The following is a 26,570-nucleotide window of genomic DNA, read 5'->3' as shown; positions in this document are numbered from 1 at the left end:
TGTTCCCCAGGGGTGGCAGTGGGAATCTTGGGGGTCAACCTCGCCAGTCCACCAACCACCACCCCTCGACCCCAATTCACAACTGCATTCTCACCAATCCTATCCTTTCTAACCCCAGGGAGCACGGCCTCAGCCGGACTTCTGCTAAGCTCTGGGAACTCTCTTACGACTGGGGACAATGGAACTCTCTCATCAGACCAAGGATGGCCTCCTGCTGAGCCCCCTTGCCTGCCCAGGTCACCTCTCTGCCTCACCTCCCATCCTCCTTGTCGGCCTCCGCCTCGGAACCTCCGCTCCCCGCTCACTGCTGTATCTCTCTCCTCCGTACTCCCTGAGCGTGTACAGCTCACTACGGGCAGCAGGGGGCGCTGCCGGCCTTGGCTGGCCGGCCGTCCCAGAAGGCGGGAGCTCAGCCGCATCCGAAGCCCATGCGCCTCTTCCTGGATTCCCGGCTCTCTCCCAGGAGGAGGCGGGCCGTGCCGATGCCTGAGGTCTCCTCCGTCCCAGCCTGCCTCTCTGCAGGGGAGTTAGCCCTGCCGCAGGGGAGTGGCAGTGCAAGGGTAGGGGGCTTCCACGGCCGGGTCCCTGCTGGCGGATGAGCACGCCTCCGCCTCTGCCCGTGGTCTGGCGGTGGCGGCGAGGATGGAGAGAGAAGCGGGGCGGTCCCTGATTGAAGAGGGGCCCGCGCTGCCTCCTCCTCCTGTCCCTGTTTTGTGTCTGGAGGCCCCCTCCCAGCCACCCTGCAGTGTTCGCATCGTCGGCGGTAGGTTCTTCTCATTGGCGCCGTCTCAGGCACTCTTTCTAGTCTCTTCCGCCTGAGCACAGCTCCACTGGGTGAGCTCCAGGTCACAGTTTCCTGGGTCCTTCACGACAGGCCGAGGGGCTTGTCTGTTTGGTGGTAGAACAGGGTCCCTGGGCCCTGGCCGCCAGCTTCCACAGGCCTGCAGGTAAGGCCCTGAGATCTGCGGGCCAGCATATGAGCTGTGACCCGCTGGGCCCGCAATGTGCCGCTGCGTGCAGGCCCTGCCAGGCGCCATGGCCATCCTGTATTCTACCCCACCGTCCCCTTCCCTTTCCCTCCTCCAGGTCTCCATCAGCTTCTGCAGTTGGAAGAGGCAGTGAGTGGGGCTCAGACTCACTTGGGCTGGGCTCAGAACAAAGCACGTCCCTCTAGGTGCCCTTGCCACGTGGCCTGAGTCTCGGACCCTCGGGATCAGGGGGGGCAGCCCATCACCATACATGGCCTTGTACAGCTCCTGTTCTTGGCCGCCCAAACCCTTACTTTGGAGGCTTTGAGATCTTTGCTGCAATCACCCAACACTGGGCATTAGGACTGGGAATGTCCCCATTAATGTCCCCTTAAGCCTGAGCCCTTAAGGACATCTGTCGGTCAGCACCTTCCTGCGACCACCATCCTTGGAGCATGCCAATAGTGTATCCCAGTCAAGATCCAAACACCTTGCTTCCTGGGGAGGAAACTTCATTTCCAGAAAGTACTCTGAATTTTTGGTAATTCGTGATTTCCGTCGCTGGCTCGGGGGCCCACCTGCTGCCTAGCCCATGTGGCACAACCAGGCGGGGGCAGAATGGGTCATCTCCTGCCCTGGGTGTCCGGCAACATTGGTCTAGGGTGTAATTTTCTTCCGGGTAAGAAATCCAGTAGTTTCTGGTATTCGGGGCCCGAGGCAAAGGCCTGAGAATCACCATCCAGCTCCTTTCAGTCTTGTCCTGGGAACTTCATGGGAATTAGTATCTTTGGCAAACTTGAATACAGGGGACTGTGTTTAGCATGTTGGTGTAACTAGCCAGTGCTGAGCCAGGGAGAGCGTGTAGACAGGGAGGTCGGAGAAGAAGGACAAAGGCCTGGGGGAAGAGGGTCTCAAAGCCCGGGAAGGATTTTAAATTCTAAGTCAGGGAGCGGGGGGATGTATTAGCTTCCTACTCCTGCTATAACCAATTACCACACACACTATAGCTTAATATAGCATTTACTCTCCTTAAGTTCTGGGGGCCGAGATCAAAAATCACTTTCATTGGGCTGAAGCCAAGGTGTGGGCAGAGCCATGTGGCCCCGGAGGCTCTGGGGGAGAATCCTTTTTCTTGCCTATTCCAGCTTCAAGAGCTGTATTTCTTGCATCCCTTGGCTCATGGTCCCTTCCTCCATCTTCAAAGCCAACAGTGTAGCAACTTCAAATCTCTTTTCTGTCATCAAATCTGTCTCTGCTTCTCTCTTATAAGGACTCTTGTGATAACACGTGGGGCCCACCAGGATAATCTCCCCATCTCGAAATCTTTATCTTCATCACACCTGCAAAGTTCCTGTTGCCCTGTAAGGTCACATCCACAGGTCCCAGGGATTAGAACCTGGATATCTTTGGGGTCCACCATCCAGCCCATCACACAGAAAGTCATGGTGCGGAGGCGGGGGGCAGTGAGCAAGGGCGTGGCGGGATCTGATGTACTGTAACAAGGGTCCCTCTGGTTCTGTGGACAGAACCGGTCACCGGTAGCAGAGCAGGTGACCACACAGGAAGCTCTTCAGCACCCCAGGGCAGAGACCTTGGAAGGCCAGGTGACCTGAAGGAGGGAGATTCTGGATGTATTTTGAAGACAGAGGTGAGAACATTTGCTAATGGGTTGGAGAGGAGTGTGAGACAAAGGGTTTCTCGGTTGAGCTGGGTGAATGGTGTTGCCACTGATGGGAACAAGGAACATGGGAGGAGGGACAGGCCTAAGGGTCCTGTGTGGAAATTAAGATAAAAAAGAGATTTTGGACTTGGGCACATTTTGTCTAAATGAAAAGCAAAATAAAAACAAACAAAAAACCAAACTTCCCGAGCACAGGATAAAATGAAGTTTGCTCAGGAACTCACCTCCTGAGATTGGCCGGCAGTTCAGTGGAGGTCAATGGAGGGGGCTCTTTCTGTGAACACAGGGAGCCTGGGGCTCTACCTCCTGAGCCCCCCACCATGGAGGGCCTGGTCCTTGACTGACGGGGACTGCCTCTGGTCCTTACTCAGGCCTGCAAGACCCAGGCCAAGAAGAGGATCCTTAGTGGGAGATGCCATTGACTCGAGCCATGCCAAGTTTGGCTTCACACTTGGTCCTGAAACCCTCACAAGGATGAGTCAATCTCTTCCAAGGTCAGCTCTCTCCTTTTATAGCCCCGCCTTCTGTTTCTCCCACCCCAACCTGAACCTCCCAGCTCTGAGCACAGATTCTTCACTCTGTCTCTTTTCTTAGACATTGGAAGCTTGACTACTCACCAGGAAGACCTTGATCTTTCAGAGAGGGGAGCCCCAGACACCAGGATCCAAGGAGATCTTGCTGACCTCATCTGGAGGCTAATGAAGCCCAGTCTCAGAAGTACAGTATCCTGGTTCAACACTTTGGAAGGGGAAACTCTTCCCATTGTTTTCCTGATGAGCCTACAGGGGTAAAAAGAGGAAAAAAGAAAAGAAAAACATCGGTGCAGAGGATAACTTCTCAATAGGTTATGACAGTAGACTCGGTCAGAGATATTGAGTAACTTCAGGGAGAAGAGTGACACCTGTTTTGGTGAAGCCACAAGCACTGTGAGGGTTAAATCCATCAAGAATCTGGAACAGAGCAGCTCTCAACAAAACAGGAAGACAAATCATTTATGAAATTCAGCAGAGAAAACTTGAAGTAACTGATTTGAAGTGGAAGCAGCTCGGGGTCTGAACATTGCACAGTTAGGTTTAGGGAAACAGTAGATTGGCAGCCAGATACCAAATGAAAAGAAGTCACATCTTGTTGTGGTTTTTAAGCCCCTTTTTCCTGTCTGTCTGTCTCCTGGATCTGGCAGGACTGTGTGTAATCTGCTACATACCTACTTATTAGTACCTCTACTCACCAAAAATCTGCTACAAATACCAAAAACTAAAGCTGGGACTAATTTTACCTTATAAAAAGCATGAATTCAAGTTAACTCAGTTAAAAGAAGTTATTTGGCAACTTATCCTATAATAAAACCACATACAAATATTAGATTTGAAAGGCATAAACATGCAGATATGATATAAGCCACTATTTATAATGGTTGTTGAGGATCTTCTATAGCTTCTGTAAGTTATTTCCCCAGTATTCATGGTGCTTAAATTTTTATTTCTATAAGAAAAAGAATGATGCACATTTTGTATAATTTGCAGGAAAAATGTTTTAGAAGCTTCAGAAATAAAATTGACCTTGCAGAAACGTAGTGCAGTTTTGTTTGTTTCTTTTTTTCTTTTTCTAATAATTCATTAATTTCAAATGCATCATTGCAGATGTATTTTCCTGGTATAGTATGTCACTGCTGACCGAGGTCTGATGAGAGTGTGGATTGACATTAAAGAGGTGATAAAATGAATTTCGTTTACCTCTGATTACATATGGATGTATATATTCTTATTTATTTATTTATTTATTTATTTTTGGCTGTGTTGGGTCTTCGTTGCTGCTCGTGGGCTTTCTCTAGTTGTGGCGAGCGGGGGCTACTCTTCATTGTGGCGCGTGGGCTTCTCATTGCGGTGGCTTCTCGTTGTGGAGCACGGGCTCTAGGCACACGGGCTCCAGTAGTTGTGGCACATGGGCTCAGTAGTTGTGGCTCACTGGCTCTAGAGCACAGGCTCAGTAGTTGTGGCACATGGGCTTAGTTGCTCCACGGCATGTGGGACCTTCCCGGACCAGGGATTGAACCCGTGTACCCTGCATTGGCAGATGGATTCTTAACCACTGTGCCCCCAGCAAAGTCCCATGGATGAATATATTCTTGAAGTAGTAATTGGTTGGTTCTGAGCATATGAAAAATTAGTCATATATTAAACTTTAGGGAAAGAAATATGACCTAAGTTATTTTTTAAAGTTAACAGATTGTCATGGACATATCAAGGTCTTCTAGAAGAGCTTAATCAGAATGCTCACACTCTAATTTGGGAAGCTGCTTTGCCTTGGTGTATAATACTGTGTTCTAAGAATGTTATGAAAGCATTATACACTTGAAAAATGTTTTTACAAAGATAGAGTGAGAAGTAAGACCTTCCCCCAACTTTTGTCCATTGTCTAAGATTTAAATTCTTTTCCTTTATCCTGATTTTAAAAATAAATTAACTTTATTGAGGCATACTTTACATAAAACAAAATGCACACATTTTAAGTATGCAGATTGATCAGTTTTGGACAAATGTATAAACTTGTTTTACTACTAATGTGTTGTTATTACTGCTGTTATTACTGTGTTGCTCTATCAAGATATAGAACATTTCCATCATTCTGAAAAGTTCCATGATGCTCCTTTCCAGTCACTCATCCTCTAGCCAATCAATCTGTTCTGAAAAGAAAATTTTAAAAACAAAGTTTTTTTTCTTTTCTCATCTTTTGCTTTACTCCAACACAATTATGTCTCCTTTTCTTTTTCTTTCATTCTTGTTGCTCTAGCAGCCTGGCATTTTGTTGAATTAAAGCACTGAGCTGATTATTGGCTCTACTGACTAAGGAGAGAGAAACATGCCTTATTATTTTTCTATTTTTTCTCAGTGAACTTTTCACTCTTCATCCTCTGAAATCTGCATCCATCCATCCATCCCACCCACCCACCTATTCATCCATCCATCCATACACCCACCAACCCACCTATCCATCCATCCATCCATCCATCCATCCATCCATCCATCCATCCATCTATCCATCCATCCACCCATTCACCCACACACCCATCCATCCATCCATCCATCCATCCATCCATCCATCCACCCACCCATTTGCCCACACATCCATCCATCCATCCATCCATCTGTCCATCCATCCATCCATTTGTCCATCCATTCACCACCCACCTATTCATCCATCCATCCATCTGTCCATCCATCCATCCATTCGTCCATCCATTCACCACCCACCTATTCAACCATCCTTCCATCCATCCATCCATCCATTCCATTCATCTACCAATTCACCCACCCACCTGTCCATCCATCCAACTTTTTTTTTTTTTCCAACTTTTGTTGAATGTCTGCTCTGAGCCAAAGGCCACCGGGAATCCCATCTCCACTTGATTTATGTTCTAACAGGGAAGACAGACAATTTAACAATTATGCTAAAAAGGCAATACATACTACAACAGGGAAGTATGGGACACAATGGTTGACACAGCAGGAGTAGCTGGGAGGGCTTCTCAGGAGAAGAGACATTAATGGTGGAGACGTAGGACAAATATCAATGAGTCGGCTAATTATTTCAGGAATATTTATTGAGCACTGCAGGCTGGGCACAGTGGTAACTGCTAGTGATTCAGACAGAGGTGAGTAGGGCAGACATGGGATGGTTCTCACGGTATACACATCACTGTGGAGTTAGCCCAGGCAGGGCTGGGGCAGTGGGATAATGTTTTAGGGAACATGCTCAATGGAGCACAGGGAAGAGAGAACAGAGTGAGTTAGAAACACTGCAGATTCCACATGACCAGAGTATGAATGTCAGCCAGGAGGGGCGTTCTTGATAGCCTTGAAAGATACAACTGTGAGCAGGGGCTACAGCAAGCAGTGAGCAGCTTGGCTGTCAGTCGCTGTATAGAATGGTCATCGGATCCCTAATCAGAATCTTGAAAGAAGGAGAAACGGTGCATGTAGGCACCACATCTCAGTCACTTCCAAATAATCTTCTCTGGCTTTCATAAACATAGTCATGATTAAAATGACCTTTCACGAACAGCGGGAGGGAGTGCTGAAGAAAGTGAGGTATGTGAGAATAAAATCCGTCTACCTGATTGCCATGTAACTTTTGGTGAGTCACGAGAGTGAGAATTTCAGATGTGAATTAAAGATTGCCAAGTGTGGCGGCATACTTGAAAAAAAATTCCCTACATGTCCTGGTTTAGAATCAGAAGACACGAGAATTGGAGAAGAAAAAAATGTATTTCTTATTATATTCTAACTTCTTCTCAGATAATTTTAAGGTAAATTATTTATGTAATTTCCATCTGAATTGTTGACCTTTAGATGAAATTTACTTGATAGGCACTTAATGCAAATACTCCACAGGATTCTTTAAATGCTGTAAAATATGACATACCCCAACTGCCGATTCACTGTTGGTCATAACATGTCTGTATAGTATATTTAATCCTTTGCAATGAATATTTGAGAAAATCTATTTAGTTGGTAGTGAGTTCTGTACAATTTCACCTAAAATTAGAGCTCTCCAAAAACCCAAATCTCCTGCGGGCACTAATTCTCACAACATTCTGGACATGAAAAATCCTAAATGCTTGCTGACTGCAAGTCAATGTTTATAGCCCGAGTATTAATAGCCGCACGAAATGTTATACTTCTCTCATCATTTACCGCCCTTTGCTTGGATTTAGCATACATTGAGGGGCTGATTTTCTTTTCTTGGATGGATGGCTCCAAGCTACTTATCAACAGATGAGAAATATATTCTATGAAAATCTCTTAAAGGAACACATCCAATCAATGGCAAAGGATGCATCCCGCGTGATTCTGCCTGTTTTGTGTCTGTCGTTTTGTATTTTACTGAGCCCTCTCGCTAGCAGGGCTAGAGAGATGCTTGAGTCCTGGGCACGTGCGTGATTTGGGGCCCTTCATAATCATCTGCCAGGTAACCAGACTGTGAGCATTATTGGCTTTGGAATTTCAGGTGAGGCTGTACCTGCCACAGAACCACTTATCAGACATCGTCCATCAGGAGTGAGGCTGTTTGTTGACTTGTGATTTCTACTCTAGGGTCTGACGGCTTCCCCGGGCAGTGGGACCAGCCATCTGTATTTCCCCAGTTGTGTAAGGGGAACTGTTGGAAATCTGCATTAACTGACAACACAATTCGACTTTATTCCAGGGTTATTAATGTTATGTTTTGTTTTGCCACATCGTGTGGCTTGTGGGATCTCAGTTCCCCCACCAGGGATTGAACCTGGGCCCCGGCAGTGAAAGCCCGGAATCCTAACCACCAGGCCACCAGGGAACTCCCTCCAGGGTTATTTATGAAACAGGATCCTGGACCAGCACACTTCCCAATTCAGTTCTGCTCTGCAGGGGCTCCTAGTTATTCAACATGATGACAAATAACAGCCCTTCCCCCCGACCCCTGTGGTTAATTAGTGAATCTCCTCAACAATGAGATTCAACCAATCTGGTAGAAATGTGGATTTTCCAACATGTTTAAACCTCAAACGTATATGAATTTAAAATATGCAAGTGCCGTTGGGGAATGACAGAATGAGGCCGCTTGTACAAGAAAAACAGAGAAGCAAGTGAATTTTCATGGAAAAATGCCTGATGCTCATCTCGATGAAGATGAACACCATTTGCTCTAGTTTGGCAAATAAACATGGGGTTGTTTAGGCCTTTGAGGGCTGGCCAGGAGCTCACCACCATTTGTAATAAGAGTTCCGGGTGAGATTCAAAGAGGAGGCTTAACAGACAGATTTTCTGAACATAACTGGCCTTTGTAACTTAGTATCTTCCATTGGCATGTTTTCTAACAGGAAAGAAAACTCCTTAAGTTAACAATCAGAAGGATTGTCCTTTAGTGGATCTGCTGGCGAAAAGGGTTTTCATCAGAGTATCCTCTCCCTGGACAAAGGAAATACTCAGACTTCTGGTTTCAGTTTTCTCCATTTTCCCCTTTCCTAGGTGACGCACCATTAGTGTGGATGACCCTCTGTGAATCGCAGCAAGGATCTGGGAGTTTCCAGACTCAACCTGATGAAGGGATGCGTCCTTCTGAGACTGCAGAATTCAAAGGGCGCACAGGTTGACAATTAGAAATAAAATGACAAACAGGTAACTTTTCCGTAAAGAGCATATTGTGTCGATTTATTATAGAATGCAGTTAAAAAAAATATCTTGAGGTTAGCCCCTCCAGTTTAAAAGCACTTAACTAGGGACACTTGAACAGCTATGCAATGGTCTCTCCCTCATCTGCCCCGACCCCCCACCAAGTACTGTAAACAGGGTTTTGAGAACATTCAGTCAATGTCTTGATATGGACAGCCCCATACCTTTGCTTCTTAAAGAAAACCATCTTCCACATTTCCAAAGCATGCATTGTTACTTGGCATTAGGTATCTCAAAAGGACAAACCTTGTTATATGGTATTGTAAGGCCAAAATAGAATACCTATGGACCAGACACACACATGACAACTAGAAAACAATTACAAACATTTAACCTAGTGTGACAATTCCGTCAGGAACGAATGGGGAAAGGCACAGCATCCTTCTCATACCACCACACATCTACTGTCCACTTCACATGCTTTGAATTCAGGTCCTGTCAAATGGTTGAAAGGCGTTTTCTATAACATACAATTCACAGGGAGGTTAATACATCTTACACTAGTCTTCCACGGCCGTATCTCTCACCCAAGGGCACAACAGGTATGAATATATGCTATCAGCTTTATTTACAAGTTTATCTTGATGTTTCAGTGGGGTTAAAAAAAAAAAAAAATCAATCATCTCAACTGACAGTTCCCCCAAAAAAGGGTTTTGGCTATGATTCATGTATATAAACCACCACGTAAAAGAAATAAATGAAACCCATTTATGGTCTGATCTAAAACAACTAAAATTTCTCACCCACTAAGAGTTGGCAGTGAAACTGCTATTTTCTGAGTTTTATAAGCGAAACGCTACGTAGGAATTTCAGATCGACTTGTTTTGCAAAAGCACAAGTTCTAGGTTGCATCAAATAGGATGCTGAGTGGGTGTATTACCGGTAGAATCCCCCACCGTGTGTGCTGTTGCAAAGACAGTCATTGAATCTGGAAAGGTGACAGATTTTGCAAATGCTTTCCTATCTTCCCCGAAGATGTAAAACAACAATGGCGTAACTCTATATACGACCAAAGGTTAGTTCTGAAAATCAGTAATACACATGCACAAACATTAGAACGTGAGGGGGAAAAATGAGACACTACAATTTCCACATTGCACTGTTGTCTTCACAACCTTTCTGCACCAGACACCTTATGGCTTCACGTGGTGCCTTTTCCTACTGGGAGAGACAGTCTACCTTGTAGGCTGGTTGGAAACAGAAGGCTCTCCCTGGACCCACTGATCAACCTACCCCTGGCAAAAACAGAACCTACCAGAAAAGAACAAGTACAAAACACTATCGTTATTGGTTTTCTCGAGACGTTCCCAGAAGTCCTTGTGCGATCACCCCACACTCAGTGATTGGCTCAGGACATTCCCAGGAGCCAGGAGCATTGACTGATGCGCAGCGTCGTTAGAACCAGAAGACAAAGCCTCGATTCTCTTCTGAGCAACATGGAATTTCTGCCACAGCGGTCACAGGCTGCCACCTCCAAAGTTGTGACTGGCCACTTCCACAGTAAAAGATTCCTTCTCGTGAGTATGATTCAGAACACTTCTTCGTCCGGGTGCCAGTTCAGCTTAAGTGGACGGGCGAGTACTCCGGCCTCCTGGTCTGGATAATTTTGGGTTTGGGTCTCTTCATTCTTTCCATCTCGTCTTCTTCCTCGTTCTCCTGGTCGCTCTCACACACGTGGACCACCACGCTGGGAGTGGTGTCGGTCGCTGCGTGCAATTCATACTTTTCCCCTAGGGAAGGAAAGTAAGTGCAGGGTAACTCAGGCAAGGACCCGAGGGTCAAAGAGCAAACGGATGCGCACGTAGGGGTCCGCTCGGCCAAGCTTCCGCGGGCATCCAGTGGGGACTGAGGGCCACAGGCAGCCGCACTCTGGATTGGTGTTTCTCTGGTGGCTCATTCTGTATCTCACCACCGTAAATGACTCAGCTTTCAATCAAACCCTCTGAGTCCAGGCATATGGAAGGTATGGAAGGAGTGTATTTTTTAATTACACTTAGCATGTTCACCAGGCCCTCTAGGCTCCCCAGAGGACTTCCCCTTCCCCGGTGTGGTGCAAGGAGCGCCCATTCAGGAAAAGACGGTGCATGAATAAAGGCGTTAGGAAAGGACCTCTTGAGCCTCCTGCTAGCCCACGATAGGGGCAGGAAGCACGGGGAGGCCCTGCACAAAGACACAGGTGTGCTGGTTGAAACGGGTGCTCTGAAAACATTTTTGACCACACCATATCCTTTTTCACACAACTATCAACCCCTTGAACCAGGCGTGTCCTGCTGTTCTATGTCAGCCTGAATTTTATCAGGTTCAGTCAAGACGCTTTTACTCATAAAAAAAGGTGTTGCCTCTTCTCTACCCCACACGTGAGACTGGAATGCTATTGTAACTGAGTCTGAAAGGGGGAAAGAGCCTCAGCATTCTCGGGGTAGGGGGGAATTAAGGTGGAGGGTCAGAGAGATCGCTCAAAATGTTGGTCACGATCCCCTTTGCAAATCCCTATCTACCTGCCGAGGAGTCACAATCCAGAAAGCATGGGGACAGGATCATATTGGCAAAATCTTTGCAATCTTTCAACTGCTGAAAGAAAGACTATTCAAGGTCATAAGCCCTAAGTAAACTAAGGGCAAATTGATCCTATTATGGCTATTTTCCAGAAGGGTTTCTCAAACAAGCCGTCTGTAAAGAAGTGGTAGGTTCTAGAGTGTGAAGAATGTTCACTAGCAGCACTTCCTGCCTCTGGAGCAGTCTGACACCTCTCCCCAGGTGGACATCCCCTTCCTCCCTTCTCTAACATTCCAGAAGGTTCCAACCCTCTGCTCCCTAATACACCTTGGCCTGGACCTGCCAGGAGGGGCACTGGCCACTTCCATCTTGACCTTCATGCCACGGTGAGCAGTAAGTAATGTGAGTCTTGCTTTCTACCACAGGGGGAATTTCCGTCAGAGCGATGTTAACAGAGATGTAATCTTTTCCATGTGGAACTGCTGATGGTCCAAGAAAATAAAACCATCCACTCAAAGGAACATCAGATTGCTGGTCAAGGAGAAAGCTGATGGCCTCAGCATTTATTGCATTTGCTCCACGAATAGGGCAGAAGGGGGGCTCAAACCTCTCTACCCCAAGACCCCCGCTTGCACCTGCCAGCTCACCCAAACCCTATCAGATAGGACAGGAACCTCCAACATTTTACTGTTTCCAGAAAACATGTTTTGAGCACTGCCGATAAGCTAGGCACTATATGAAGTGCTTTTTACACGATGATCTCATTTACTACTCCAGCCGGTAATGCCCATTTTCTGGATGAGAAGCCTGAGGCCAGAGTACCTTTCTTCCTAAATGCTCACACCTTTGCCCCTTCTGAGGACCGGAACCTCTTCTTTCCCTGGCAAGCTCAGTAGGGGAGCACCCCTCCCTACTGGGCTTTGTGACTGGGGCTCTTTCTCCACTATGATCTATGGGTCTCTGCTCCCTCACACATTCAAAAGGTCAGGGGAGAATCAGATCAACAGATGAAATTACCTTGACTAAAAATGAAATGTCTAAAAGTGGGGAAAGCCTGTTTTCCCTTTCCAGAATCCAATCACTCATCCCCACTTGGAGCAACAGGACGTGAGGCCGGGTCTTGAGTCCCTCACACCGGCTGTGCTCAGTGGGTAAGGGGATGGAGTCACGTGATGCGGCCCAGAGGGATCATGGTACTTGGTCCCCTGGACCAGCTTGCACGCTTTCCTAAGGGATGAAGTCAGAGGCAGGCGTGCATGCTCCCACCCCGGGGCATGGGTTACTTCGATTCAGAAGAAAGCAAATAGAGACAATTCACAACACACACTGGCACTGATCACGTGAGAAGTGGAAAGAGCAATGGGGTCGTGGCCACTCCTGCTGCAGGCGAGCCTCTGTGCCTTAACCACAATCTCTCCACGTCTCCTTGCCCCTTCTCCACCCGAGGGCACTGCTTACCTGGCCCCAGCTTGGAGATAGCATATAAAAGGTCATAATTTATGACGGGAGTAGCGTCTTCCACTTGTTTCCAACCGACCGGCGGCGAGGCAGGAGGAGAGATCAGAAACTGCTTGTCTGGGTTTGGTGGAGCCAGGTGTGAACTTCCTATGTGTAAAGTCTGAGGAGAGAGATAAATGCAGGTGGTTGTTCTCGGGGGAAGAACTGAAGCAGCAATAGCACTTAATGGCAGCCTACGGAAGACAGGTGTGAAGGACAAACCCACGTCCAGACAGCTGAACAGGTGCAGCCCAAGGATGAATCGCAATATGGTTTCTAAGGGTGGGGAAGGGAACTTGGATTATGGTGCAAACATGATTAGAAGTCTCTCGCAGGACGGGGACTCACAGGCCCCGGGACTGCAAGTAATTATGCTTGAACTAGACTGACAGAAAATATACGGAGATAATTTTAGTATACACGGGAAAAGGAAAGCACTGTCCCTGAGGTCAGGAGGGATCTCAGCATCAATTGCTTCCAGCTCCTCATATTACGGTGGCATCACATCCTATCACAGAAGCTCCAAAGGCTAAGTGACATCTCTAAGATGACCCAGGACCCCTGCCCATCACGCTCTCTCTCAGACTTCCCTCCCTCTGGGGCTCTGAATCAGACGCCAAAAGTGAGGAAGGAAAAATACATCTACCTTCCAGGATACCTATTTAAAACAATAATGATAAGAAACAATGACCAAGATCCTAGTTTGGGCTTAAAAATTATACCAGTGATTAGAGGGCTGTTTGGAGAGATCTTACAACAAAATCTTACCAGCTTGGATTTTCTTTGTTCTTTAGTATCACCCCCCCCAAAAAAAAAATTCACAATGAACATGCATTTACTTTAATAAACCAGAAAAAGTCGTGGAGAGACCAAATAATTACTTACATGGAACCCCACCAAACGTAGAAGGGAATTTGCTCCTAAGGATCCAAGGTTGAAGCCTGCGCCTCGCACTTAACCACCAGGGGGCAGGGCATCCCGACTCTCATCTACCCTGGAAGGGCAAGTTCACCTTCCCGCAAGGTCAGGAAGCCCCTCTACAGGATCTGCTCCCGTACTGGCAAGGGGAACGCAGGGCCCCAGTGGGGGGTCTCTTTCACCAGGGAGCAGCATCCGAAGAGCCCCTGCCCCTCCCCCTGCCAAGCTGTTAGACTCCGGTAACATCATCAAATGGAACTTTGTGAGCTGCCTAGAAGGCAGTTGCTGGGGGAGGCAGGAAGGGTGATGCAGGAGAAAAAGCAAAGCCGCCGCACAGCCCCGGGAGTGCCCTGGGGCCGGGACCCCCGCTTACCGCGAGTATTTCTTAGCACTTACTACCTGCCTGGTGAACCCATTTTTTTCCTTGCAGGCCGGGTCTGGCAGCCCCGTGCTGATGTGCAGGACCAGCTTGCAGATACCAGCTCGCCAGGAGTGAGCGGGATGTGGGGACCCAGCACAGAGCCGAACCGCTCTGGTCCGGGGGGGGGGGGGGGGGGTCAAGGGTAGCCACGCCCACGACTCTGCGGTTCTCCACCTTCCTGAGTCAGGAAAGGCTCTCTTTCTCCCCTCATCACTCAACCCAAGAAGGTCATCTCTGAGGGCACTTTCAAATACACCCCGATGTCTTCTTAAAATAGGTGACATGAAAAATTTCGAGCATGAATTTTGCCCTTCTCAAGATGATTTCTTGGAGTTTTAAATCAACCTATACGGAATGGATGTCTAAGCTACTTTTAAGGATGGGAGGGAGGAGGGAGAAGGATGGGTATCAATGAACTCGATTCACCTGAGCGAAATATAATTTCATTTCCTTTCCAAGAAATTCAGTCTTATGTAGCTGGAGTCTGGCATCTGCTGCAGATAATGGGTTGCTGAAGTTTATTCTGACTCGTTTGAAGCTCTTAAAATACTGAAAGGTGATATCTTTGTCATATGTCCTAAAGAGGGATTCAAATTTGGCCTGAAAAATAAAAATAAAAGGAGTTGAAATTTACCTGCATATGACCTTTGACTGGATGACTTCATTACATTTCTTACGGAGGAACCAAATTATTAATCATGTCAAGAACTTCCAACTTTTTTCTTAGAGAAGACAGAGAACCCACCTTTCTCCTCTAGGGAGATTCTGCCCTTTTAATTTAAAATACGTGATTTTATACAAAAGTAAGAATGTACGATTTACTAAATTCATTTAATCAGCTGGACAATTACCAATACTTCAACACTTCTTACAGTCACGGAAACATTCTTTTTAAAGTAGAAGGAACATTTTCGTTTGGTCATTTGTCACCCTTCTGGCCTGCCAGACCCTATTGTCCTGTGACCTTCCCCAATCTAGTGAACTCCAATCCCACCACTCAGCTCAGGGCATTGCTTTGTCCATCAAATATGGCTTTTGGACTTAAAAGCATTGGAGCTAATTTCAAAAAAAAAAATTATTATTGAATTGGTAACCAATGAAGTTAATGAAAAGCCTTGCATTTCTTAATGTAAAGGAAGCAGTTTTTTAAAAATTCCCATTATTATGTTCCCATTCAATCTGTTACTCTTTAACTCTCTAAAATAGTACTGGTTTCAAAAATTAACATTCTGCCAATGAACCCATTTCTGCACGCTGGCTTTAATACATGTACAGATCCAGCTCTAGTGTTAAAAGAACTAGTGAACACTTTGAAACAGCATGAGTTCTTAGAATTGAAATGCCCAAGTTCAAGGACTAAAAGCCTAGATTCAGGACAGCGTTCATCAGCTCCTGGGAAAAGCTCTAGGGAGCAACCCCGGGCCGGGTCCTGAGTGGTGGTGCCCTTGGGGGGACCTGGGAGGCCACTGCAACCTTTCTGACAAGAGAGGGAGGTGATGGACAGTCTTGAAACTTCCAGGAAGATTATGCAGGGACTTTTAGTCACCGAGCTTTCTGAATCCTTTTTCAGACTAAACTGTGAGGATGGTTAGAGGCAGATGGGGGTGAGAGGCAGATGGGGGTGGGATGGCAGATGGTGAGAGCCCAGATGGGGCAGCGTGCCCTCCACCCAGATGACTGGTGAGAAGAGAAGGCCCTGGAGCCCACAAGTACCCTGGAGACCTATGCAGAGCACGGTGCTTCTGCAGAGGGGAGAGAGGGTTCCCAGCAAGAAGGGAGAACATCTTCGAGGATATTCAGTGCTAGAAAGCCGGGGAGGGGACGGGCCTCCCTGTCGCTCAGTGCCTGGTCCACAGGGCAGGGCTGTGGGCAGGTCCCGCATTCCCTTCTGGCTGATGTCTCCACGGGGCAGGTGGCTCGGGGGGGAGTGGGGAACAGCTCACAAACGTTCTCTCTTCAAATTCCCCGGCTTCTCTTTAGTTGATGGAAATGTCTGTGACTTTCCTACGAGGGGTGTTGCAGAGGCAAAGAATGAGAAAGAATGCACGGCAGATGTTTAAGCTGCGATTTCATCTGGCTGCACGTGACTTGTTCTCCACCCGTCCCGAGCACGGGCAAGTCTGGGGCATAAGGGTGTCTGCGCAGATCTGGAATTTCACACGACCTCATCCATAGGCACTGTGACCAACTGCTTAGTTTTAAAGTTATCATTCATAATTTAAGAGAGATGACTTTGCTGAATATTTTTAGAATACAAGTCAGGGCTTAGGACCAGAACCCAAGAGAACCCACACTATCTTGTTAATTTCGTATTGCTATTATGCTATTAGTATTCTCTTATAAAATAATCTTATTTGTTCTAATAACCGATACCTAGTGATTATAGTTAGTGGATGGCATCTCTACTTAATTAAGTAAATCAGTGATTTTACTCATATAAGGCTAACATTAAATACATAGACTTTGTAGTACTTTTACACATAGAACATGCTCTAATATCTAGTTCAAAAACTACAGTCCCGGCCTGCAAGCATTGTACACAGTTATGGAGTTAAATTTGATTTAAAAAAAAAAAAAGAAACCTTCCGATGTCTCAGTAGGGCTTTGGGTATAAAGGTATAACATGATCACCGCCCCCCAAACAGAACATACAGAATTCATTCATATATAATATTGTTAGAGATCAATTAGATAGCTTCGTAGCTACTGATGAAAATCTTACATTTTAATCAAATGAAGAAGAAAAGCATAGTAATTAAAATTACTAATTATGTTAATAACCATCAATGAGAGCTGCTTCCCAGGAGGTATACTCATCCTACACTTAAGTTATGTATCCAGTTTTATTATTTATTTGCTATGGCTGCATTTTCTCCAGCTAGAGAAATCTGGAAACTTGAAGACAGGCCCTTGTAATTACTGCAAACATTCAAATATCTTTCCAATATTGATTTCCTGAGATAAAAATCAAAGTATCCTGAACTCTAAACGTCAAAGTGAAACATTCTGTTCACTGTCAGAAAAGTCCTCCCTCCAAAAGTTTACTTATTGATACAACCCACACAGAATGAAAAAACACCACGCCAAACCCTCCCTTACTACCTGGTCAAGGGACGCAGACGTTTTTAAATATTGAGAGCTTTAAAAATTCCTTCACAGTTAATTCCTCAGGCAACACCTTTTGATTTTTAAGGCTCAAAGCATTCTGGATGTATTTCAAAACCCCCAAACGCACAAGACAGCCACATACCCCACCAAGTATTTCAGCTAATAGTCCCAATTAACATAATAGTTTGAAAACTCTCAAAAATCACATTATATCAGAAACCTTACCCTGGTTTCACTTTCGCTGAAGATCTCACTGTTTGCCACACAGGCAATCAGGGAGCTAAAACTGTAGTTAAAGTTTCTGAAGTGCATCTTGCTTTCTTACAGTGAAAGCCACAGCAATTCCCGCGGTCAAGCCCCAAGTAAGGTTCCTTTACCAGAGGCTGTAAGTTCTTTCTCGAGCCCTCACTTATAAAGCACCGAGGTCCGGCCCCCACCGGGAAAAAAAAGCACCGCTTCCAGAGCATCCTGTTTGGACACCAAATTCCTGAGTCAAGTCCTACTTGCTCGCAGGCAGGCAGAGACACAGTGTAAGTTTCTACTGGAAAGAGGTGACGTCAACACCTTAGTCATTTTCCCTATGCTAATTAACTTTGCTTGGGGAGGATGGAAAAAACTGCCGAGGTTTGCTTTGCAGCTGCTTTATCTACCCCTCTTGCAGCATAGTTTCCACTGGTAGTAATTCCATTCAGCCACTCAGTCACCAGGCTCCTCGGCTGAATGGGACGACCCTTCTTAAGATGGAAAATGTTACAGAAGAACAGGAGGAAGGTCTACAGCAGTAAACAGTAATTAGCCTCCAGGGAACTCTCAAGGCTTGGAGAAACCTGGAAACCGAAGTCTTGGCCAGTTGTTTGATCCCTGTAATTTCCTGAACACTTAAATCAAAGTTTCATATGTTGGGGTATTAGAGAAAACATTTTGAAATCGGTCTTGGTCAATGAACTCTGCTTTTAAAGAAAAAGTGGACTTCATTTTGAAATACGGCCTTTTTTTTTTTTCTGATTAAACTTTATTGGAGGAATGTCCTAATTCCCACTTGTATTTCACAGTGAGAATGTGAGAAGAGATCCTAGGATTTTCATTGGAAAACTTTATTATTGTAATTTGAGAACCAGGAATATGCAGCACTTTGATCATTTTCTAACAGCTGCTAAATTCGGGAAAAGATACAAAAATATTTTAGAGGATCTAGCCTCTGAAGCTGAGAAAAGAAACATTCAGAGGCTGTCTTAGAGACTCATAGACTGAAAGTTTTTGTTTTTGCTTTAATTAGGAAAGGAAGAAGAAATAGAAAGAATGTACACTACAATTGAAAAGTTAGTTCAGTTGGCCTTTTTTCAGGTAAGATGTCTGGTCTTGGAGAAGCACACTGGATGTCAGGATGCCAGTTCTTTGAAAAGGCTGCAACTCTTTTTTTCCAACTTTTTATTTTATTACTTTTTAAATTGAAGTATAGTTGATTTACAATGTTGTGTTAGTTTCAGGTGTACAGCACAGTGATTCAGTTATACATATCTATATCTATTCTTCTTCAGATTCTTTTCCCTTATTGGTTATTACAAGATATTGACTATAGTTCCCTGCGCTAAACAGTAGGTCCTTGTTGATTATCTCTCTTATATATAGTCGTATGTATTTGTTAATCCCATTAAAAGGCTGCAACTCTTTGAACTTCCAAGTACTTTGCTCATTTAGCTCCCTATGGCAGAATCCTAGGTCCTTCCTACTCATTATCACCTAAATGCAGTCTCATTATTTATAAAAGTATTCTCTAGTCTAGAGGCAGACACCTCTTAAGCTTCCAAAAGTTAAGTGGAATCCTGCTATTCACATTTAAAAATTAACTTCAAAGAACCATTAAAGTCAGCCAATAATAAAAAGAATATATGCAATGGGAAAGAACAAACCAGAGCATTTATCCCTCCATAAAAGGAAATGCGAAGTCTTCTTGGATGAGTGAGCACTGCTTAATCTCCGTGCATGGTGCCCTGCTGCCAGCTGTAGGGTTATGCAAGAGACCAGTTATGGCGTTTGCTTTGCCAAATTACCCGTAACTGCCAACCCAAGAGATCTAAGTGCATATGTTCTAGAAGAGTTTCGAACTGTGAAATAGTATGGCATGCATCAAACGCCAAGAGGAAATGGTCCACTGGGTGGTGCTTGGTTCCGGGAACTGTGCCCTGGGATTGGCTAAATTCTGGTGCAGAGCCTGCAGCGTACCCTGGAGGCACATGCAGGCTTTGGTGGTGGCCTGGGGGTGGCAGCGGGGGTATGGGAGGCCAAGGGGAAAGGCACGGGAGGTAGAAGTCACGGAAGTGCATTCCACTCCTCCAGAGCGGCTGTCCCTCCTTTTCTCTTTCTCCTGGAGTCCACCTTGGCGAATAAGGGTTAAAAGGATATCAGAGGAGGAAGAGGAGGTTAATTTCACCATCTCCTCCTCCCTTTCCTCCTCCTCCTTTTAAAACTCATGACATGAAGCTCCAACTCAGTCGTGTGGGCAAATCTGCAACATTTCTGTTCATCTGAGACAACAGCACTGAACTCACCCAAATTTACAATTGTGGTTTCATGAATACGGATGGGATAAAAAAAAAAAGGAATAGTGAGGTATTTGAAGATGGTTCAACTGTCTTTGCTCCTAGAAATAAATGATAAATGATAGATCTTTCATTAGGCTGTCCAGAAAGCCTCCCAAAACATGCAATTCTGTACCTGCCTTTGAACTGATGGTAAGCTCCATCTGAATCATATTTAGGGAACTTGAGTGCTTCCATTTCTAGATCAGAGAAAGAGGCTCAAAGTGGTGGCCGACTGTAGGGAGGCCGGCAAAAACCACTGGGTCACAAAGTATACCTGAGGGAGATGGCACCTAGGGTCCAATAACACAGGCTTCCCACGGCGTGAGAGGTATGGAGCATGGACCGTTCATGGTGCTCCAAAGCCCCGGCTGGCCAAGGGGACAGACACCTGTCCCTGAACCCAGAGGGCCTTCCCTTTATCGGCTCACCTGACAGTTCTTGCTAGGAATGTCCACTCTTCGACTGCACGTCTATTAGACATGAACCTGCACTTCTAAACATCCTATGGTATTTGTCTATTCCTTGTGGTTTGAAAGGCAAGTACCTTTTTGATTCTTGTTTGCAAGATGGATGTAAGTGATTTGAAGAAAGCAGGGCCCACAGCAACGTCTCATTAGAACTCTTGAAAAGCATACTAAAAATTGCACTTAAAATAGTAAAACAGAAAGCAGAAGTTAGAGAAGAAATGAAATGCTTTAGTCCGCTGAAAGCTTTAGATGTTTTGCATTTCTTCCATTCGCGCCGTTAAAAATCTTAAATGAATCTCTTCAACCTGCATTTGCCTCCTCTGGCTCCAAGCAGTGAGAGCATATTTTCATTAAGAAGTTTCTATTTTCAGTGAGGAACAATTGTAGTTTATGTCGAAATCCATCATTCCCATTACAGCACTCTTAAAGCATAGTGAGGATGACCTCAGCACACCCATTATAAACCCCAAGGAGTTTACAACTACGCCAAGAATGTGCCACCAGTGAAGCCTTCTACAGAATGACCACAGAGAGAAACCGAGTTCTGACTTTGCTGTGCAAATCAGAGCTGAGCGAAGAAGAAATCTGCAAAAGATCTCCTGGGAGGGAAAATGGCACACCTGATTGAGATCAAAGGTATCAGAGAGTTTCTCTTGAATGCCAATTAAACTTGCGTTTTAATGGCGCTTTTAGCTTCTGAGATAATGGGATAGCTTTACTGTTACTTAATATTCGTAACCCTTCCCTTTATAATGTGGAGCATTGTTCCCCCAACCTAAGGCACTGCACACAGGAAAAACACAGGGGCCTCGGAGTCATCTTTATCACTTCCCAGTCTAAAAGGTGTTATTAACCAAGGGGACAGTTCTTGCCCTCACTTGGAAACCAGGTTAATATCAACTTCCGAGTTGCAGTGAAGATTGAACAATCTGACACAGGCGGAGTGCCCAGTATAGTGCTTGAAACACAATCAGTGGTTGATGCATGTGAGTTGTGTTTCTAGTTCCCATTTCATCGGTAAGGATACTGAGGTTCAGGACGCCTCACTGTGTTGAGGAGAGTCAGGACTCACCCTGATCCTTTGATTGCAGATTCCATGGAACTACGCTTGCCTCGCAGCAGTGCCCTTTGGTACTTCCCCATCTCCATTCTCTCAGTCCCTCTGGCATCCTGGATGGCTTCCTCTCCCACGTGCCCCACTGGTCAATGGAGGGGTCTCTAGGTTCTCTGTAGCATCTTCCACCAGGCACTCCTGCACAGTATTTCAGGTGGCCACAGTACCTTTCTAAGTGGCCTCGCTGTGGCCAGTTTCTTACTGCTCCAAAACAGTGCGTAATTCCCACAACATGAAACTTCCCGAAGCTGAGCTTGATCACATTTCTCTCCTACTGTAACGATTTCAGTGACTTCCCATTGCTCTGTAGGTTAAAGGGGAAGATTTTCACTTGGTATTCATCCATTTGTCAATCCATGCATCTATCTACCCATTTGTTCTTTCACCCAAGCACAGTTCCAGGTCTTGGGGGTTCAGAGATGAAGACAGACAAAACTCTCTGCCCTCATGGAGCTTACATTCTGGATGGGAAAAAAGAAAAAGAAAAGAAATGAGATAAATGGGTAAAATATACAGTGTGTTTAGATAGTGGTAAGTGCTGGGAATAAGGCAGAGATGAGGGATAGGAAAAGCTGGGAAAAGGAGAAAGAAAGAGAGAAAGAAAGACAGAGAGAGAGAAAGAAAGAAAAAGGAAGGAAGGAAGACTAGCCAGGGAAGGCATCCCTGAGAAGATGAAGGAAGGAAGGAAGGGAGGAAGGAAGACTAGCCAGGGAAGGCATCCCTGAGAACATGAAGGAAGGAAGGAAGGAAGGGAGGAAGGAAGACTAGCCAGGGAAGGCATCCCTGAGAAGATGAAGGGAGGAAGGAAGGAAGGGAGGAAGGAAGACTAGCCAGGGAAGGCGTCCCTGAGAAGATGACAGGTGGGTACATCAAGACCTGAAGGAAGTGGCGGAGTGAACTGTGAGATGCTCGGAACAGCATTTCAGGCCAGGGAACAGAAGGCACAAAGGCCCCTGGCATGTTCCAGGCCCAGCAGGAGGCTCAGGATGGCTGTAGAGGAAGGACGTGGAGAAAGTGGTTGGGAGCAGGGCCACGTGAGACCTTTAGCCATTGGAAGGTCTCTGGCTTGCATGCTGATATCAGAGGGTTTTGAGCAGAGGAGAGGCATGGACTAACTTCCATGCAACAGAACCACTCCAGTGTCTGGGTTCAGAAAAGAGGGAAGGGACAGGCTGGGGGCAAGGCACCCCTAAGGCACGAGACCTTCTCTGACTACGGAGCCCATGAATCCTCTAGGCAGCCCTCAGCTCTGCCTGCTTTCCTCAGTTCCGTCAGCCAGCTCCTCCCTTGTCTCTTTCTGCCTGCCAAACTTCTATTCATCCTTCAAAGCCCATCACTGAACATCCATTCTCCAGGAGGCACCCCTCTGGACTTTATGTTCTCTCCCTCCTTTAACCCCTGGGACCTCCCCCCCCCCCCCCAGCTCTCAGTGCAGTCTCTCTGGCATCCTAGTTCTGTTCTTACCTGGCAATCTCCCTACTACAGTGAGAGCTGCTTGAGGGCACCACCGCTCATCCTGCCACTCCCTGGAGATGCGGATAAATGCTTGGGAAGTTCAGGGACTACACCAGGAAGGGTCCATCTGAGACGGGCAAAGAGCCAGCATCCACCAGCCATCAGAGGGCCAAGGCCATCTGTGTTCCTACCTGGAGGGTTTCCAGTGTCTCTGGTTTGAACAAAGACCTCCTTTTCGTTGCAGGGGGTGGTAAAGGTACAAGTTTGCTCAGCGGGTGCTGGTCACATTCCAGGGTGCACTTCCTCTGTGCTTGCTGCATGGTGGCTCGCAGGATGTCCAGGCACGGGACTGCACCACCAGCTCCAGCCTCTGAGGCCCCACCCCCCGGGCACTCCCAGAGGCCTTGTGACTCTCCTTAGGGGTCTACGGCCGGGGTCTCGACAGCCCTTTGTCGTTTGGGCAGAACGTGTTCAATTTAGTGTATGTTCGCTTGTCTTTTTCAAATGCCTATTTTTTAGGGTGTGTTTTATAAGGTGCACAGTAGAGAGTAGAATTTGTAGAGAAGTTACTAATAAAATGCTTTTATTGGCAGATGTACCAAAAATCTTTCATCCATGAGGTTCATGATCAGAAGTGTTTGAAGGCCTATTGTCTCAGCAGTAGGGTGATTAAATTCCCAATTTTCTGCTTCTTTGTGACGATCACGTGTAAGAAGGAGAACCGGAAAATATTCTTCTTTCTGATTTCTAAAGGCGTTTCCATTTTTGTTCTCTCTGAAGGGTAATCAGGGAATGGGCTGGGGAGCGGGGCAGAGCCAGATGTGGGCTCAGGAATTTACTGCTCATAGAATTGCTTTATTACTGGTAAGATCTGCTCGCGGCCACAGGGAGGGGCCTTGTATGAAAGAAAATGTAAAACAAAGCTGATAACCATTTTTTGTGGGGCTTGGAAGGTTCTAACCAGAACTCCTTAGACAAGAGAGTGCCCTTGTCTCCCACTACAGGGGTGATGCCTATGAATTCTAAATCTGAGCTGAGAAAAACATCTTTAATGAAAATCACCTTTATGTTTAATAACCATTAATCTTCTGAATCTGTAGGATAACACAGAAGAAATGATATTAATACTAAATTTCAGCCTGGATCATTTTTGATACTTGGAAAAAAAAATGGAAAAGCCTGAAATATCATTTGATACTTTACACAGATTAGTACAAGATAGTATACAAATAATTTGTATTTCTGAGATAACGTGGAACTTCCTATTACTTAATTTTTTAAAAAAGTGGCTTATTGACACCAGTGCCACAAATGATGGAGGCAGTGGTGAAAATGCTAAACACATGTTTTAGCAGAATGGCAATCATGCTCTGTTAAAGCTTATGGTGGAAATGAAGGAAAAATGCAATCACCCTCAAAAAAAAAAAAAGGAAAGAAAGAAAAAACATAAAGTAAAATAAAATAACCAACTGATTGGGGAAAAGTAGGGAGGAAAGCATGTTCAAATAGATACCTTAAAAGAGAGGTCACAGTTCATCCAAGATTTCATCTTGTTTGTTAAATTCCATGTGCACTTGAAATCCCATTAACTCTTTTTTCCTTATTACCTCAATCTTTCCCTAGTACGTGACGTTAACCCCCCCTCTGTCACTTCTTGGAAACGCACTATTTGCGATGCTTAAGATGGAGAAATAGCCATAGGCAAATCAAAGCTATACTTAATGACTTGGAGACCAGCAGCCGCGGGTTAAGGGAGGTAACATTTATTTAAAGCCAGCTGGGGCCAAAGCCCCCCTAAAAATCCTTCCTCAATTGTTCTTTTTACTCTATTCCTTTCCAGACCCACTTTGCTTTAAAGATTGATTTTCACTTCTGCTTTGAAGCTATTCTGAAGCCAGGGCACAATCCTGCAGTGACAAAAACCTGGACAAGAACACTGGTACAGGGGTTTCCCTGGTGGTGCAATGGTTAAGAATCCACCTGCCAGTGCAGGGGACATGGGTTCGAGCCCTGGTCCGGGAAGATCCCGCATGTCACGGAGCAACTGAGCCCATGCGCCACAACTACTGAGCCTGCGCTCTAGAGCCTGCGAGCCACAACTACTGAGCCCGCGAGCCACAACTACTGAGCCCGTGTGCCACAACTACTGAAGCCCGTACGCCTAGAGCTTGTGCTCTGCAACAAGAGAAGCCCCTGCAATGAGAAGCCCGCTCACAGCAACGAAGAGTAACCCCCGCTCGCTGCAACTAGAGAAAGCCTGCGCACAGCAACGAAGACCCAACGCAGTCAAAAATAAATAAGTAAAATAAATAAATTTAAAAAAGAAAAAGAAAAAAAACCCCACAGTAATGCTAAAGAAACAGAATGTTGGGGGAGACCATGGTCTAATAAAACTCAACTTTGAAAAAAAAAGAACACTCGTGCAGGGGTGGGCTGGTGACAGGCTGCTCTTGTGTTCATCAATCACCAGGACCTGGTTACCTTCAATTCCAGCTCCAAAGAGCTTTCACAACCCCAGACTGATTCATTCCCGCCAGTAAATCCCTTTACATTCAAAGGATGAGTTCGACGCTGCTGTGTGAACGCTGCCGGAAAAGCCCTGTTCCTCTCATTCTACGTTCCATACTCATCTCAGAAGAACTGACACAACTAAAACCCTGGGTGGCACGTGTGCTGCCTTGAGGCAGGCCCGGATCCTGTTCTGGTTCTGGTAGGTTCTCCCAGGGAACCTGGCACAGCGCTGGGGGCACGCAGACACTCCCTCAATACCAGGTGAGTGACCGGCCAAACCAGAGTCGAAGGTCAAAAAAGAGGAAGGGGAAAAGAATGAGGTCAAACCGAACTCTGGAAATCTTTAGCACCAGATATGAAACCCAGTTTTCAATAACTTGGCTACGAAGATTTTGTATCCGCACCCAGTTTTCAATCTCAGGATCTCAGCTCAGAAATCATTGTCTTGCCAAGTTTGGGAGAAGAGAAAAGTATTATGTGTTCTTACCTACTCTTTCCATTACCACCCCCAGGCCCCACTTCCGTGTCTGTTGTTGGGAAGTTACCGACCGGCACCACTGCGTATGCTGTCTTTTCACACTGACATTGCCTTCTTTGAGGATTATTTAAAAGTCTGATAAGTCGCCTGAGGAACTATCTCCTGTCACCCCATGCGGGTAACACAGTGATTCAAAACATACTTAACAAACAATAAACTATAAACACAGGACAAACAAGGCACCGCCACAACTTGGATATTAACAGTCACCATGAAAAGCAAGAACGATCATGCCAACTTTGTTCACTAGGAAAATTGGGGTGTTTATAGCAAGTGACTTAAAATTTGCACACCTATCTTTGCACCAGAGCATCTGAGAAGTGAGAGCTGCCTCCTTTCCATCAATTCTAGAATGGCCAGGTTAGTTTACTGGTTGTGAATTGGCAGCCCCCCTTCCCCCAAATAAAAATATTAGTTGTCAACATTTAAAAATTGGGAGGTTTCACAAAGAAATAGAATTTCTGGTTTCTTTGGGATTAAAAAAAAAAAAAGGAAGATGTGACAATAATGGGCCCAGAGGCCCATTCGCAACGGTTGAACTCTTGGCTAAGCCCCTGCTTTTCGAATACCAATGGCCCCGTCGCTCCCGACCCCAAAAGCATCTGAGT

The 26,570-nt window shown here is 45.9% G+C and overlaps 1 protein-coding gene across 3 annotated transcripts in view; it reads right to left on the bottom strand.

Moving 5' to 3' along the window:
- Window positions 1-8,802: 8,802 nt before the first annotated feature.
- The window catches only part of RCAN1 (regulator of calcineurin 1), a 94,462-nt gene continuing 76,694 nt past the window's right edge, over window positions 8,803-26,570 (bottom strand). The window contains exons 2-5 of one of the 3 annotated variants that reach the window (XR_014245514.1): window positions 14,614-14,787; window positions 12,810-12,969; window positions 10,111-10,585; window positions 8,803-9,315 (exon numbers count right to left, since the gene is read on the bottom strand). Coding sequence is in view for 2 of the 3 variants with exons in the window: in XM_082395114.1 (XP_082251240.1) it covers window positions 10,413-10,585; window positions 12,810-12,969; window positions 14,614-14,787; window positions 17,521-17,607 (594 nt within the window). In the remaining variant the exon portion in view is untranslated. Of the gene's footprint in view, window positions 10,586-12,809; window positions 12,970-14,613; window positions 14,788-17,520; window positions 17,844-26,570 lie in introns of those variants that run through there. The other 2 variants (XM_082395114.1, XM_082395113.1) reach the window with 2 other exon arrangements.

Source organism: Balaenoptera borealis, assembly GCF_965194805.1.
Source record: "Balaenoptera borealis genome assembly, chromosome: 5".
Lineage (NCBI taxonomy): Eukaryota > Metazoa > Chordata > Mammalia > Artiodactyla > Balaenopteridae > Balaenoptera > Balaenoptera borealis.
Note: the sequence above shows the minus strand (reverse complement) of the source record. Positions and strands in the feature narration are given on the sequence as shown.